Below are 17,338 nucleotides of genomic sequence, written 5' to 3' on the forward strand. Positions count from 1 at the left end.
AAAGAAGTAAATATTTTCCCTAATTTTGGCTGTACCAACAATTGTTCATATTGTTTTTTGATATGTACTTCTTTATATTCATTGTAATCAGTTTTTTCTCTTCCATGATTATATTTTGTAATTAGGTTTGGCAGCTCTCATAGATCTTGGTTCACGTTGTTCTTTGATCTCCACTTGTCCACCTACTGCGCCTTCTTCTTTTTCAGTTCCCATTTGGTCCTCTTGGAATTCAATTAGTGAGACCTCTTTTTCTGCCTCTTCCTCTCTCCTTCCAAAAAATTCTGCGTAGAAAAGTCCTGCTTTCTCAATTGAATCAATTCTGTGTCTCTGTTCTTGCCATGTAAACATTAGTCCTTCTGGAATCAGCCATCTGTAATTCACCTCCTTTTTCAATAACATTTTAGTCAGAAATCGATATTCTCTTCTCATCTCTCTCACTCTTCTAGGTATTTGTTTTAATACCACAATCTCCTTGCCTTTGTATTTCAATGTCTTCTCTCTTGCTACTTGTAAAATTTGTGTTTTAATGGATTTTTTTGTAAATCTGATGTGAACTTCTCTTGGTAAGTTGTTTCTCATTGCATATCTTGTAAAAACTCGGTATACCTCATCTACTCCATCCATCATCTTTTCCTCTGTTATTTCCAAGGCTTCAGCCAGAATTTCTATCATTATTGCAGCTAAGTTTTGTCCTTTTTCTTCCTCTATATTTTGAAATCTGAGATAGAATTCTGACCTGTCCATCTCCCACTTCAGCATCCCACTTTTATCTTGTTCAACCACTGTTAATCTGCTATCAATGTTTCCAATCTTCTCCTCTCTTTGTTTATCTTCTTCAATTTTTTGGAATCTCTCATCATACTTCGCCATCATTTGTTGGATATTTTCAATTTTTTCATCGGTCTTCCCTGTTCTTTGTTCAATGTTCTCTATTCTTTTTTCAATATTCTCTGTTCTCTTTTCAATGGTATCGGATTTTGTCTTGAGATCTTGGATTCCTTGCATAATCATCTGTAGAGTCACTTTTTCTTGTTCTTTATCTTGCTTTAACATTGTCTGAATTAAGCGTTGTCCTCCAGATGGTGGGGAGGCAGAAGTAGAAGTTGAGGCGCCAGAAGGTATGAGTTTCCTACTCATTTTGAACAATTCAAAACCTTCAAATTCTTTTAAACCTTAATCCAATTAGTAAGGTAGCCAATTATAGTCCAAAGTGGGAAATAAAAATAGTGGAGAGTAAAAAGCCCAATAATAATAAGAAAAGAAAGAAAAGAAAAATTCTTCAGGTTCTTCTGGACCTTAATCCAATTATGAAATAGTCAATTGTAATCCACAATAAAGAATAAACATAGGAAGAAAAAAAAAACCCAATAATAATAAGAAAAGAATAAAAAAGAAGTTTCTTCAGGTTCTTCAGACCTTAATCCAATTGAAAGATCTCAATAATAAAAAGAAACCATAAAAATAAGCCAAAAACATGGATGGAAGAAGCAAAAATCCCAATAAAAAAAGAAAAAGGAAAAATTCTGAGGCTTTCCCTTTAAAATAAAAAGCGAACATAAACATATTGCAAAAATAAAAGTTTACAGTAGAGCTGGTAAGGAGGGGTAACACAACTAAAAGAAAACAGAAGAAAACACACTGCACTTTAATTATCCAAGGCTCTTGTTATGACTCTCTTCTCCACAAACTTCAAAGCCAAGCTTCAAGTGTTTAATTGTTGATAGAAGTCCAGAAGAACACCTGTAATAACACTCTCCCGTGCTCTTCCCTTTATCTTATCAAGTTGCAATGTCCTTGAAAAGGAGTCTTTCACAATTTTCTCAATTTCAAGTAAAATATTTTCAAGCCTCTAGTTGGCAGTGTTACAAAATTTCTTTGTTCTCACTTTCCCCCTCCTTTCCCAGGAAAACGTAATTGAAGTTAAAAAAAAGAGAGAGAGAGAGTATATACATATATATATATATAAAGAAAAATAACTAAAGGGAGACTCTAATCTAAAAAATTGAAAAATCAAAAAGGAGAAGAGAAAAAAAAAGAATATATATAAAGGAAAATTCAGTCCAGTTAACAACTGCTAAGTCGCGATAAAGTCCAGTAAAAAAAAAGTAAAGAAATAAAAAGCCAAGCCTCACTTTGACGTCTCCCTTTAAAAATCGCCGCTTATTCAATTTTGTCAAAAAATCTTACATATTTCTTCTTATTCTTAGAGTGTCCTTTCAAGTCTCAAAATATTAGTAAAAAAAAGTTATCACCCAGCCGACACACTTTCTCTTTCAGTCGCTTCCTTTCCGGAGCTGTCCCAACTTCAGCAGCTTTGGGGCTGCCTCTCCGCCGCCGGCAAAAGGGACTTCTCCTGAATCAACCAGGGACTTTGTGGTGTCCCTGGGATCCACAGGATGTGCCCTTCGCTATCACCGTCTCTACGGGACGGTTTAGGTCCGTTTGGACCGACCAGGGGCGAAGATATCGGCTGCAATCTCAGAGCCCCGAGATTGCAAACCGTACCGTCGCGACGTTAGCTCCGCCCTCCTCAATTTATAATTTTGAGACCATAGTTTTTGCCATTTATCTAAATCTATCCCATGTCCAAAATTCCTCCCCCAGGCAATCATTGTTTCTTTAACTTGTTCTTCCTCCAATTTAATTCCAAGTAAATAACCATAAAACTTTTTAATCATTTTCTCATCAGTACCTGTTAAAATTCCATCCAGTTCTGTAAGTTCATTATAAAATCTCTCTGTTTTACAATCTTTGTCATACCTAGAATGTATTTGCATATATGTATACCAATTCATCTTAATTTCTTGCTCCTCTAGTTCTTGTTTAGATTTGAGTTCACCCTTTTCATTTAAAATTTCACCATATCTAACCATGTGTTCCATTCTACAAACAACTGGGTATGCAAATGCTTCTGTAGTTGACAACTAGACTGGAATTTTCATTTAATGTTGTTTTCTTATTTTTTTCCCCACATCAACAATAAAGAATCTCTTATATAATGTCTCTTGAAATAACCATGTTTTACTTTCTTTATACCATAAAGCATGCCATTCTAGTAATAGATCATGACCTTCTAATGTTAATAATCTAACATTCTTTAACAAAACCCATTCTTTGACCCATATCAAAGCTGCCGCCTGATAATATAATTCCCAATTAGGTAAGCCAAATCCTCCTCTTATTCTAGCATCTTGTAACAACTTAAGTTTAAATCTTGCCTTCTTCCCCTGCCATATGTATTTCAATATTATTTTATTTAAGTCCATAAAAATTCTTTCCCTAATTTAATTGGAATAATCTGGAACAGATATATTATCCTTGGTAATATATTCATCTTAATTGTAGATATTCTCCCTATGAAAGATAATTGTAGATTCTGCCAGTTTTTGGATCTATTGCAATCTGTTTTTTAAGTTTAACGTAATTGTCTTCTTTCAAAATTCCACATCTTGAAGTTAAATATATTCCTAGGTATTTTACTATGTTTATAATCTGAATGTTCAGTCCTTCTATCAAAACAGCCTTTTGTTTTCCTGTCATATTCTTAGCTAATATCTTGGTTTTATCCTTATTTATTTTCAATCCTGCCACCTGTCCATATTCAATTTTTTTGAACAATTTAGGCGTTGATTTCAATAAAAACCAAGTCATCCACAAAGGCTTGTAGCTTATATTCCTCCTTTTTTATTTTCATTCCCTCTATTTCCCTATTGTCTCTAATATTTCTATTTAATATCTCCAAAGTCAATACAAACAATAATGGCAATAAAGGACATCCTTGTCTAGTTACTTTTTCAATATTAATATTTTTCGTCAAATCTCCATTAATCATCACTTTAGCAGATGATTTTTGATATATTGCCTCAACTGTTTTTATGAATCTTTCTCCAAAGCCCATCTGACCCATTTGTAATATCATAAATTGCCAGTTTACATTATCAAAAGCTTTTTGCACATCTAAGAATACCAAGGCCATTTGCTTCTCTGAGTGAGTTTCATAATATTCCAGAGTGTCCAAAATTATTCTTATGTTGTCTTTAATCTGTCTCTGAGGCAGAAATCCATTTTGATCAACATGTATAAAGTTATTCAGATATCGTTTAAGTCTTTCTGCCATTATTGAAGCAAAAATTTTATAATCTGCATTTAACAGGGAAATAGTTCTATAATTTTTAATCTTTTGTAAATCAGTGTCCTTTTTTGGTATCAAAGTAATTTATGCTTCTGACCATGAGTCAGGTATTTTAGCTTTCAATAAAACTTCATTCATCACTTCAAGCATTATATTACTCAACAGTTTCTGTAAGGTCTTATAAAATTCAGCTGGGAGACCATCCGAGCCCGGAGCCTTTCCAATATTTTGTCTATTTAATGCTTCTGTCAGTTCCATCATTGTTATTTTTCCTTCTAGCATGATCTTAATACTTCAGGTATTTGAGGTAACTCTGCTTCTTGTAAATATTGTTTAACTTTTTCTTCTTCAATATTATCTTGCTTATACAATGTCTCATAATACTTCTGTATTATCTTTCTTTCCCTCATTTCCATTGTGACTCACACCTTGATCATCAATCAGCTGTATTATCTTTTTCGCTTCTCTTTTTTCAATTTGTATGCCAACCATCTACCAGGTTTATTCGCGTTTTCAAAGAAGTTTTGTTTGGCACTTCTAATTTTTTTAGCTAATTCTACTTTTTCTGTCAACTCTATTTTGTGCTTAATAACCTCCATTTGTTTTTTGATGATCATTTTTTGTGGATATTTTTGCAATTCTTTCTCAAGTTTCCTGTATTCACCCTCTAATATCTGTTGATTCTGTCTTTTCTCAACATTTCTTCTTGTATAATCTATAATCAAGCCTCTAGTATAGGCCTTCATGGTGTCCCATAAGTTCTGCATTGAAGTTTCCTCCTTTTGATTCTCCGTAAAGAACGCCAATTCTTCTTCGGGATTCAATTTTTGATTGCTTAACTTTCTTGGTTTATTTCCCCCAACCCGATCCCTCATATATTGTGACTGTTTATTTCTGTTGCAAGAGCAGACCAAATCTGCTTCTCTCACCTGGGGGTAGTTTTCTAATGGCTAAATGGGTTTATACATAGATCTGAAGATTATTTCTGCAACCATTTTCAGATGAAAAAGAAATGATTTGATATAAATAATCTATTGCGCCTTCCACTCTTAAGGACATACAAACTTAGAGGAAACTCTTTTTTTGTCACATCAACTGATGATGAAAGAATGCATCCCAGCCAGTTATCATTTTGTTCTCCATCATTTGGTACTTACTGTACTTGAGAAGGCTCTGTTGGGCAATTGTTGACCCCATTCAATGGCAAATCATTCTTTTTAACTGCAGAGAGTTGAATGTGAGGGCTTTTTTAACCTATAGCAAGTATATATACTAATCAAAGTTTCTCAGGTTGCAGGTGTAGATGTACTTAGTTAGGGGAGTAGCAGCAATAAAAAGCTATCCTGTAAAAGTATTTTAATTACAACCACTATTGAGCCCAACATTTTTATTGTTGAATGAAACAGCTTTTATGCAAGCTTTGCCCCATTTTGCAACCTTTCTTGCCAGAGTTGTTAAGTGAATCACTGCAGTTAAGATAGTAACACAGATATTAAGTGAATCTGGCTTCCCCATTGACTTTGCTTGTCAGAAGGTCACAAAAGATGATCAAATGACCCTGACACTGCCACCTCCTTAAATTTTCGATATAATCATGGGGATGCTGCCACAGTTGTAACTGAAAAATCATCATAAATCACTTTTTTTCAGTGGTGGTGTAACTTTGAACATCGCTAAATGAACTCTTGTAAATCAAGGACTACCTGTACATTCCAGGCTTCTGATAAGCATGGGCCAATTGCTGGAGCTTCAAAATGTCCTTTATTATTATTTTTTCCTCTCACTCTACAATAGGTTCGGCTTCTCATAGGGTTTACAAGACCAAATGGAATTAAAACGGCACATTGAGTCCCTCAAGCAGATTCTCATCATTGTATGCTTGTAAGAAGCCTTTCCGTACGACATGCCTATTGAAACCACCATTTTGTGTTATCCAAGAAAAGCCATAAAGATACCCACAGGAAGCACCACCTGCCAGTTAGCTTCTACCAGGCGTCCCAGGGGGTCCTCTAGCTGCTGACAAAGCTTTTAACATTTCTCACACATCTTACCACTTTAGTTAATTAAATACAGAGCTGCCCAGAGCAGGGCCAACCAATAAACATCCTTGTTTTGTAGCCAGGGGCTTGCACATGGAGATTAGTGCTGATGCTGTTTGCGCTAGAGATTGAAAATGCTTTGTGGGCAGACAGAGGGTTCCCTGGCCATAATTATTATATTTTCTTCAAATCTGTAGGGAACACAAATCCAAGTAGCACGGGCTTCATCCTTAATAGGTCAAGCCAAGAGTAACAGAACAGAGCACGGCTTAGTCTGATGACCAAACTTCACCACTGTACTGCCCTCAGTGCTCTCAAAATGTAGTGTTCTGCTGAACAAGGATAAAAGATGTCCTCTCCTCATGACCCAACTGCTTTGAGGCATTCCTGATCAGCGCTTTATGAATACTCGTGTGTGCTCCAGATAGTTTTTCCCTTTTGAATCTAGTACAGGACGGACTGTGATTTGGAGCAATCTCACCCATCTGGTAAAGGAAGTGCTACAATTGGCCACTATTGGTCACTATTTTGTAACAATCCCTTGGACATATTCTAAATGTGCTCAGCGTGCCAAAAATAGGGGATCTCTGCACTAACCCTAGTAATCTTTCCTCTTTCCAAATGTGATCTTTTTTTGCTACCGTAGTAGAAATCCAGGTCATGTTAACTTCTCACAAAGCTTATTTCCAGGTTAACTATATGCCTACCATGTTGATGTCTCATTCTCTTTCCCTAGTTCAGTCTTGCCTGGTATGGGGCCATTCACATAATTGGAAAACCACAAGTTTTGTAGGCCCATACATCTGACAGCAACAAGTTTATTTAAGAAAACTGATGTGGCTTCCCAACTATATCAGAAGTAAAACCCCAAATACAAAACTCAGTAAACTCTCAACCCCCATGGTGAGAATAATCACTTTTTCCTCAAAAGGCACTGTAGCACCTTCAGGGCCTTTTGAGAGAATATCAAGATGGGGGCCAATCTTATCTCTGTAGGATGGTGCTCCACAAGGAGGTGGCCCTTCTTCTTGGTCCCATTAGATGGATTTCCTTAGTAGAGGGAATTTTAAAACTGCAGCCTTGATTTAAAAGCTTAGTTGTTCTTCTTTGAAATCAAAGATTTCAAGGAAGAGCAACTAGGATGATTAAAGGCCTAGAGGCTAAAACATATGAAGAACAGTTGGAGGATTTGGGTTTGGCTAGTCTAGAGAAAAGGACTAGGGGCATAATAGCAGTATTCCAGTATTTGAGAGGCTGCCACAAAGAAGAAGGGGTCAATGTATTTTCTAAAGCACCAGAGGGCAGGACCAGAAACAATGCATGGAAACTAATCAAGGAGAGGAGCAACCTGGAATTGAGGAGAAACTTCCTAACAGTGAGGATAATTAACCAATGGAACAGCTTGCCTTCAGACATTGTGGGTGCTTTATCACTGGAGGATTTTAAGAAGAGACTGGACAGTCACTTGTCTGAAATGGTATAGGATCTCCTGCTTGAGTGGGGGGCTGGACTAGATACTAGAAGACCTCCAAAGTTCCTTCCAGCTCTATTCTGATTCTGATTCTTACATTCTGATTGAAAAGGTCTCATTCTAAAGCAAATAGCAACAATATGGAAACAGAAATCAAAGAACAATCCAGAAAGTCAAATACAAGCATAGGTACATCTTACTTAGACCTGCTTATATTACATGCCATGACTACCCTCAAGTTATGATAAAACGGACACATGATGTAAAAATCCATGCAAATAAATGATCAGGGATTCAGACAATGAAAAGGAGACAAGGCATACACATTCAACAGCCAAAGCATGTTCAATCTTTTATTATGTCATTGCTAAATAAAAAGTTATCACTGAGTTGGCAAGACCATACATGCATATAGAAAAATACAAGACTTTATCCAATATCTTGTTTTCTTACAACTTGAATAAATTAACTCGGTAGGATAAATTATTGTGCTGGAAGAACAAAATGTGAAGCACTTTACCAAATCTGATAAGGCAGGGCCAGGATTTAGGATCAGTATTATTGGGCATTTGTGAAGGTCCAACTTCTAGAAGGAAAGTTGATGTTTAGTGTCACTGGCTTTGATCCATCTCTCTTTGTGATGATTGCTTATGCACAGGCCTACTAAGTATACGAGCTGGTATATTAGCTGGTATATTAGCAACAGGCCTCATTTATCTTGACCTTTCCTTTTGGATATTTAGAAGGGCTGGGCACACAAAAGATCATTGTGATAAGAGAATGTATTTAGCTAAAGTAAAAATGTCTTGGGGTTGGAAAGCATTTTCCCTTAGCATTTTGATCCTTTTGTCAAGTGCCCATGAATGTAAGACTACATGCCACTTGATCAGTGACAAAAGAATTTTGCTAATATTATAGCCCTATTGTCTTATTAATAATTTATATTTATATTATATATATATATATATATATATATATATATATATATATATATATATATATTATAGCCCTATTTTTTAAGATTAAGATTTAAGATTAAGAAAACAATATATATATATATATATATATATATATATATATATATATATATATATATATATATATATATATATATATATATATATATATATATATATATATATAATAATATTATAGCCCTATTTTTAATGACAATAACTGGTGGAGTGGGGTTAACCCTACGTGTTTGCTTCATTCCTGAAGCATGGCAAGGTATCCTGATGCAGCAGATAAATATTTTCCCCTTTCCAGTTCCTGATTTCTGACATGAGACAAGACAAATCAACCCAAGTAGTGGTGCTGTTTATTTGATTGATGCTTCCTTGTCAAATGACAGAATTTTAGATATGTTCTTGCTTGAAATAACAAATCCACTCCATTAAGGCATGTCTTGACCCTTTAGTTTTAAAGAGTAAGAATAAACTGAAATTAGTTCCTGGGCATGGGAAATCCTAGTCCTAATTTCAGGATATAGCAGTGTTTACAATTTGAAATAAGGGAGCCAATTACCATGTTGCTATTGGAGGAAAGTCAGCACTTTTGCAACCATATAAACATTCTTTTCTGCCTTACTTAAGTTAAAAAAAATGCAAGGGGATGGAGAATTAAGGATAGTTGAACTGCTAGACCTGGAACTAAAAGAGCAATTAAGTCATAGGACAGGGTGGGGAGACAGGCAAGAAAAAGACCAAAGTCCACTTCACAAGGAGAGTATCCAAGTGCACCTAGGAGAGGACTACTAAAGAAGCAAGATTAACATGATTTCAGTTCCCAACAGTATTTTATTTTTTTCAACATGGTATTTCTCCACAGATGCTGGGATTATTAATCTTAAGATTAATAATGGAAAAACCAACTCCCCAAAGTTTCCCAATATGCGTTTAGCTTCTGACAACTTGTGGAATTGAAGGAACATCAGGCATAGCTGCTGAAACTAACTAGGTTTGTTTCAAGGTATAAGGAGGTATAATCATTTTTATCAGTTTCATGTTGATACTGATGCTAGACACTCTTCCTACTTCAAGGATCACAAAAGCATCCTTTATTCCCCTTTTGCAGTTTAAGCAGCCAATTGCTTAATGCTTTTCTCCAAATGTTTACTCACATTGAGAAGGCTTTCTTCAAAAGGGGTGCTTCTAAGTTTAAAAAAAGTGTGAAAAATGTTGATCTCAAAACTGCCAGAACCACATAATGGACAGCAAATGAGCCTAAAAGGTTTTAGTTTTCATCTCAACCAGCATTCTTCAGCCAGAATTCTGGGAGTTGAAGTCCACAAGTCTTAAAGTTGCCAAGTTTGGGGACCCCTAATCTAAACCACCTACCCATCTGAATCCATTTTTTTTCTTTTTTGTATTCATTTATTTAAATTTTATTTATTTTCAAAATACATGTGTATTTACATTTTAACAGTTCTGTGTCAAGCATTACAATTTTATAAATAAAATACATTTTATTTACAATTCTATTTCATATCAAATCTTATTCCTTTTTTCTAACCATATATATAACATTTCCCAGATTTCATAAAACTCCGACTCCTCTTTTCCTTTAAGTTTTCTCCTTTAAGTTTTCATCTCAGCACACTCAAGTATTTTGTTAATTACCATGGTTTCAGAAGGTATGTCATCTACTTTCCAGTTTTGGGCATAAGCAATTCTCGCCGCTGTTATTACATGTTGAACTACATATTGGGTGAGTTTCTCCAGATTTCCTTTAACCATCCCCAGTAAGAAGTTTTCTGGCTTAAATTTGATATTGTATCCTGTAATTTCTCTTATCCATTTCCTCATTTTTTCCCAGTACTTTTTGGCTCTAGGGCATTGCCACCACATATGGTAGTATGTTCCATCTACTAGCTTACATTTCCAGCAGTGTGGGGTATATTCATATTCGGGTATATCCTGGCCAATCTCACCGGTGTCAAATGCCATCTATAAAACATCTTGATAAGATTCTCTTTATAGCTTAATAGCTGTTAATTTGCAGTTCTTGGTCCACATTTTTTCCCAATCTTCTAACTGTATGTTGTGACCTACCTTTTGTGCCCAAGTGATCATCGGATCCTTAACTACCTCTTCCTCCTTTTCTACTTGGAGTAAATAATTATATGCTCTAGTAATAATTTTTTTTTCTTTGCCCGTTAAAATTTGGTCTAATTTTTGGGGTTCCCTTTCTATTCCAAATTCCTCCATATCTTTTTTTAACCTAGTTTGAATCTGCATGTATGGCTACCAATCTAGTTAAACCTTGTTCTTTTAATCTTTTGGTTGTTTTTAAGCCCCCCTGGTTATCTAATAATTCCTTATATCTAATACTTTTTTTGGTTTCTGTTCTATTTGGATAAATTACTGCTTCCATCAGTGACACCCAGTCTGGTATTTTAATATAGTGCTTCTTCCTTAACTTTTCCCATATTGTTATTAATGAATCTCTAATTTGATGGTGATAAAAGTACAAATGTGTCCTTTCCGTTTGTCCCATAGAAAGGCATGCCTTCCTATATGGAGATCATGCCCTTCTAATAATATCCTCTTATTTTCTAAATTTATCCAATCTTTAACCCAGAGCAAAAATTCTGCAGCCAGAATTCTGGGAGTTGAAGTCCACAAGTCTTAAAGTTGCCAAGTTTAGGGACCCCTGATCTAAACCACCAACCCATCTGAATCCATTTTAATGGTCTGATATTTGAAGGAAGGACTGTTAAGAGTATACAGATAGTCCTCGACTTACAACCAATCATTTAGTGATCATTTGAAGTTACAAAGGGTATTGAAAAAAGGGACTTATAACCAACCCTTGCACTGTTGCAATATATACAATGTTCAACATTCAGGCACTTAGAAATCCACATGTCTATGACTGTTACAGCTTTGTGAAGTCATGGGATTATTATGTGTGACCTTCCCAGATGGGTTCCAACAAAGTCAATGGGGAAACTGGATTTGCTTAACAACTGCTTTATTCACTTAACTGTAGTGATTTGCTTGGGGGGGAAAATCATACTATCAGATGCATCCCCTGTAACCACCACTTTAATTATAAATTCTGATCCCAATTGTGGTCATAAATTGAGGACTACCTATATCTAGGCAAAAACCCAACCTGGAACAAATTTCAGCCACTAGGTTCTCATTAGATTGTTTGAGGGCCTGTCATCTGCTGAGCCTTCCTCAAGCACATGCCTGTCTCACAACTGAAGCTTTAGCTCAGGGATCTTCAAACCTGACAGCTTTAAGACTTGTGGACTTCAATTCCCAGAATTTATTCTCCAGTCATGTTAGCTCAGGAATTTTGGGAGTTGAAGTCCACAAATCTTAAACTTGTCAAGTTTGAAGACCCTTGCTTTAGCTGGTCACACATTTGAAAGCTGAGTCTAAATTCACTCCAAAGAAACAGCATGAATTCTGTGCTTCCTTTTACTGGAACAAGCTGAAGGACTCTGACCTGTTACTCCCAATGTTATTTTTTACACTAAATAGGCTTTGCAGAAAGGTGGCAGAATAAATTTGGCAGCTTTTTGTAATTTAGAACAAATGGAGGGCAACACAGATACCCCACGTGCCAACTACTATCAATCAAACTCAAACTACATCTAACACTATCAGGATATAGATCTGGTCCCAGCTGAAGGGGGAGAGAAAAAACCAATAAAAGGCACTGATTCCAGATCATTTTGATACACTGTGAATTATGACCAATTCAACTAATGAGGCACTTAATTTTTTTCTGAGCAGTTTGCACTAAATTATTAGATTGCAATGCAAAGTTTAAAGATTACACTTATTAGGGGGGGAATCCTAGATCAGCCAGAGGGATGCTGTAAAACATCCATTGTCAACTAATTTGGCCACTCTGTGGCTTAATCTACTTTACAGACCATAGAAGTGGCACACATATTTCCCTACTCCTGGAGAATGGGAATTTTAATTATTTTATTAAGGAGAAACATCACCCAACCTCAATGGAATCAAAGCCAGAGTGTGTCAGTATGTCATACAACATATGCCATGAATTACTCAGCTAATATGCACTAATTATTAATTTTGCACCAAGGGCTCGGTTACCATTGGGGCTAGTTCCTCGCTTGAACCGTACTCCACACACAGGTCAGTTTGTGGGACTTTTTTTTAAAAAGAGCCCTTTGAATCCCTTGAAGAAAAAGGGGTGGCATCAAATAAAATCAGCAGCAAATCAGCTTCCTTATCCTGGATTCGGCAGACAGGCTGCTTTCCAAGGCCTGGTTGCAGATCCCAAATCCTCGCGTGTTCCTCGCCCTCGTCTCCTAATTAAAGATTTGCTTTTCGTGCCCGCCTCGTCCCTTTCAGGGCATCTCCCCATTTGGGTTGCAAATCATGTGCCAAACCAGCTCAAGGCAGATTTCTCTCTCAGCCAATGGATGCGCGCTCAGTTAAAAAAGTAATAAATTAATGGCAAATAAGCAATTCCTTCAGGAAATAATTTTAAGAAGCAATACCCCCACCCCAATGGCTGCAGCCCCTCCTACTTCCAGCCATCCTTTCCCTTTACTCAACGGAGTCTAATACCGCGCATGCGCCCCATGCCTACCTACCTTCGGTTCCCGCCTCTCGTTAAGGCCACGCCCCTACATCGAGGCGCGAGACGCGCCGAGCCCGCCTTTGCCAGTCAAGGGAGCCCCCGGATTAGCCGGCGATCCTTTCATTTAGCCAACCTGCCCTTTCTGTGATTGGCGGAAGGTTGCGTGAGGGAAAGTCCGGACCGGGGGAGGAGACGCCGTCTATATAAAGGGCTGTGAAGAAGCGCTTTCCTTCCCGCTGCGCCGCGCTCGCTGGTGTGGGAGCTGCGATTACTGGTTCTTGTCTGTGGCTGGTGCCGCGCTTTAAAAAAAAACAACCTTACATTTCGCTCACGCGGTGCGTTTCCCCCAGCTATGCCTAACCCTCTCGTGTTTTTCGACGTCGCCGCCGACGGACAGCCCCTCGGGCGCATCACCTTCGAGGTACGGAGGCGGGAAAAAGAAAAAGACCGTCTCGGTGGGAAAAACCCGGTCTGAGGCGGACGTGCCGCCATTTCCTGTCTGGGTGGGAGCGCGGGGGCCATTTTGGGATTTCGTTGAATGCAGCGGGAGGGGAGGAAGCAGAAACATGCGCCGGGCGGGGGGGGGAAGAAAGGCAGCCTGGCTGCCGCGCCGGGGGAGCTGCGTGCGCACCTGGGTGGTGGGGGGGAGAGAGGGCGCGCGAGCCAGGGAGCGGGAGCGCGCACGTCCTCGCCTCTGCCGCCTCCACGTGGCCGCCGCCTTCCTCTTGCTTCCTTCCCGTGCTTCGGAAATGGAGGCTCGGCGGGCTTTTCGTGGAATCGCGCGATCCTCCTTCCGTCTAGGATTTGCTGCTGCACGGTTCCAGCTGCGCTTGTCCGCACCCCACCCTTCTCCCATGCTGCGAGGGAAGGGAGTGCCCACGATGCGGGAGGAGAGGATGGCTTCTTTCGCTCTTAATCGCTTTTTTTTAATATTACGGAGGGGGGGGGGAACACTTCCCTCCCGTGGGATCGTTTAAAGAACAATGCTTGCTCCTTCCCTCTCCCCGGACAAAACGAGCAAGGAGGACGTCCCCAAAGCGCTATATGAGATATGGAGCCGGGTCACCACGTTTTGAGACGCCCTCGTATCTAGATTTTGTACGGGGAGAGCAAAAGAGCAAGCCGCACACACACACACAAAGGCTAGCAGAATGGGTTACAGTTCATATACTGTAACCCATCTCTATATAGAATTCTACATCTAGATGAATGGAGATATGGGTGAGCTTTAGTTAATTTCTATGGCTTGGAAGGCTTCCTTCTTGGGAGAATCTGCAGTCAATTCCTGGAGCAGTTGTTGCTTCCTGTTTGAGTTCCTGTTACATTTGTATGCTTAAAAAACCATAAATGAGAGAAATTCCAGGTAATTTGTAGAGGAAAAACCAGTTGTGGATGCAATTACATGTAACTTTGCCCTCTGTTAGGAGAGCTTTCAAACCAATTGCTCAAAATCCTTGTATGTTGAAAAATTGTGACCTCCAAATATTTAGAGTGGGAAGGACATTTAGGTTTCTCAATACAAATTGCTAAATTGCAGTGCTTCAGAAAATTGCTTATCTGAGCAAGGAGTCTATATTACTAGGGTTGACAATGTGATTAGAATTCCACAAGTATAGTTTCCTTGGTACTTGCCTGAAGTCTGGTAGATCAAAGAAATGATTGGATACAATTTGGATTTCCCCTGTATTTGCACTTTTGAGAATACGCACGTTTTCTACTCACCAGCCTATTTTCTGGTGATAGCCAGTAAACCATTTGCAGGTATTTCTCAATCTGAACACAGTTCTTTGTGCAAAGTATTTAAGATTACTTAATGGAGAGGATACTTTTTACATTAGTTGGAGAAATATGTGCATGTTAGTGTAACAATGCCAGAACTATTGCATTAACTATTGAGAGCATTAACTATTGTCTCACTTTTGTTCTACAGCTGTTTGCAGACACAGTTCCAAAGACAGCAGGTTGGTAAAGTTAGAAACATTGGCAGGTTCATTTGAATTTATACATTGTCAAAAGATCTAAATAAATTCTGCAATCTCTTTTTAGAAAATTTTCGTGTGTTGAGCACTGGGGAGAAAGGTTTCGGTTACAAGGGATCATGCTTTCACAGAGTCATTCCTGGATTCATGTGTCAGGTATATAGCTCCATCAATTTAGCATGTGTTGTAATCTGTGTATCTTCTTTGTTACTTGAGAAGCCTTGAAATTACTGCAGTTACTAAAAAAAACCATTGTACGTTATGTACATTAATGTGATAAGCTATCTACTGTGTTTTAAAGTCTCATGGATTTTCACCTGACCATCTTGGCTGGAGGTGATGATAAACATGATGGGAAAAGCCTGGCTAAATTGATGTTTCAATGTACTTGGGATGTGTTTCTGCAGGGTGGAGACTTTACCCGCCATAATGGAACAGGCGGTAAATCTATTTATGGTGAGAAATTTGCTGATGAGAACTTCATACTCAAGCACACAGGCTCTGGCATTTTATCTATGGCGAATGCTGGTCCCAATACAAATGGGTCTCAGTTCTTCATCTGCACTGAGAAAACTGAATGGTAAGTAAGCTTTGGCTTGAGATTGAATGGGTTCACTTGACTTGTTTAAGTAACCATCCTCGAATAGAGAACCTTGTCTGAAGTTGCACAAGTAATCATCGGTTTAATTCCTGCTAAAATACCTATTGCCATGCCCTGAATGCAGATGGGATATTCGTTTGTGGAATTGCAGGTTGTATTCACCATAGTATTCATCTCTCTTAGGTTGGATGGGAAACACGTGGTCTTTGGCCAGGTCAGAGAGGGAATGGACGTTGTGAGGAAAATAGAGAGCTTTGGTTCAAAGAATGGCAAGCCAAGCAAGAAGATCATCATCTCTGATTGTGGAGATATGAAATAACATTCTTGTTGTCTTAACAAATCGACCATTCCTTCTGTAGCTGGGGTTCGTCCCCTCTGAATCGTTATGCCCCTGACTTACTGCTGCCTTTCTATTGGGTTTCAATTTCTGCTCCCTCACAAGTCCAGCTGGACTGAAGACAAATTTGTTTTCAAAATGAAATAAAACAAGTTAAACCAGGTCCTGATTGTGTTTTCTTCCTGCAGGCAAAAGCTCACTATCAAATCTGATGAATTATGCAGACAGCATAACATTACAGATGTTGGGGGTGGTGGACAAGAAGTTGGGCAGTAAGATAAAACAGTTTTATGTCTGGTGTTGGAGGGCTTCTAATTGCATGGCTGTAGAGTGGTCAGTGTCAGTTTACTAAAGCAAATCCTGTTGATACACAAATAATTTAAAATTATTTGAACTGATTTAAAATATTGGCTGAGAGATTCCAATTAACAGTTAGGACAGGCATTATAAAATGGGCTGTACTTCTGTAATTAGGCTGGCTAAACTGCATAGCTTAGAAACAATTAAAAATAATTAAGGTTGAAAGACTGCTGTTTGTATTGAACAAGCAGGTGAGAAACAAACTTATTTGAGCACGTGCTCAAGCTTTTCCTCATAAATGATCCATTAATGGATTTCTTGCTGGATCTCAAAAGCAGGATCGGTACAGTAGTTTAGCATTAGCTTCAAATGATTTTGATTTTTGCTGAGAGTGTGGGTGCACACACTGCTGGCTTCTTGGTTGAAATATTACTAAATGCCTTTTGATATTCTGCAGTAACCGAAGGCTACCTTCCTACAGGAGAGATCAGTAAGCCAGTACTTGAATATTTGCCATGTTCCCACATCTACTCCAGAGTTTTTTGCCTGGTTGATTTCCCGAGTATGACAGTCATCCAGAGATCCATTTTAAGTCTTCTAAGAAGCATAAAAGGGATTCCTTTACCCAGTATGCTTATTAATGCTACCAAGTGCCTGTAATCAGGAGATCTGTCTTATAAGGACTGTACAGCAGGAGTAACTTGACTAGATCATAAAAGATAATGTACGCTGGAATAAGATCTGGATTGCTTTGGCATTTGCCTTCCAAAAGCTGGTTTCATAACACTCAGCATAACAGGACTGGTTAATTGGCTGTGTTCCATTGAGATCCTCTTGGTCCTGTGAGTGCCTTGTTAAATGTATTGGGTGGAATCCAATTTTGCTACACCAGGTTTGCAAAGAAT

At 38.2% G+C, this 17,338-nt stretch overlaps 1 protein-coding gene across 1 annotated transcript; it reads left to right on the forward strand.

The window, feature by feature from the left end:
* Positions 1 to 13,445: 13,445 nt before the first annotated feature.
* Positions 13,446 to 16,296, forward strand: PPIA (peptidylprolyl isomerase A). The gene is made up of 5 exons (XM_026671374.2): positions 13,446 to 13,637; positions 15,147 to 15,177; positions 15,263 to 15,351; positions 15,603 to 15,775; positions 15,980 to 16,296. The coding sequence occupies exons 1-5, from the start codon at positions 13,569 to 13,571 to the stop codon at positions 16,113 to 16,115; spliced, it is 498 nt and encodes a 165-aa protein (XP_026527159.1). The 5' UTR covers positions 13,446 to 13,568; the 3' UTR covers positions 16,116 to 16,296.
* The last annotated feature ends 1,042 nt before the right edge of the window (positions 16,297 to 17,338 follow it).

Source organism: Notechis scutatus, chromosome 7 (assembly GCF_049901735.1).
Source record: "Notechis scutatus isolate UNSWTSFEM ecotype Mainland chromosome 7, rNotScu1.2, whole genome shotgun sequence".
NCBI lineage: Eukaryota > Metazoa > Chordata > Lepidosauria > Squamata > Elapidae > Notechis > Notechis scutatus.

Coding starts and splice junctions, on each gene's coding strand:
- PPIA (XM_026671374.2), top strand. CDS start 13,569: ATGCCTAACCCTCTCGTGTTTTTCGACGTCGCCGCCGACGGACAGCCC. Junction 15,178..15,262: donor CACAGTTCCAAAGACAGCAG/GTTGGTAAAGTT, acceptor ATCTCTTTTTAG/AAAATTTTCGTGTGTTGAGC. Junction 15,352..15,602: donor TTCCTGGATTCATGTGTCAG/GTATATAGCTCC, acceptor GTGTTTCTGCAG/GGTGGAGACTTTACCCGCCA.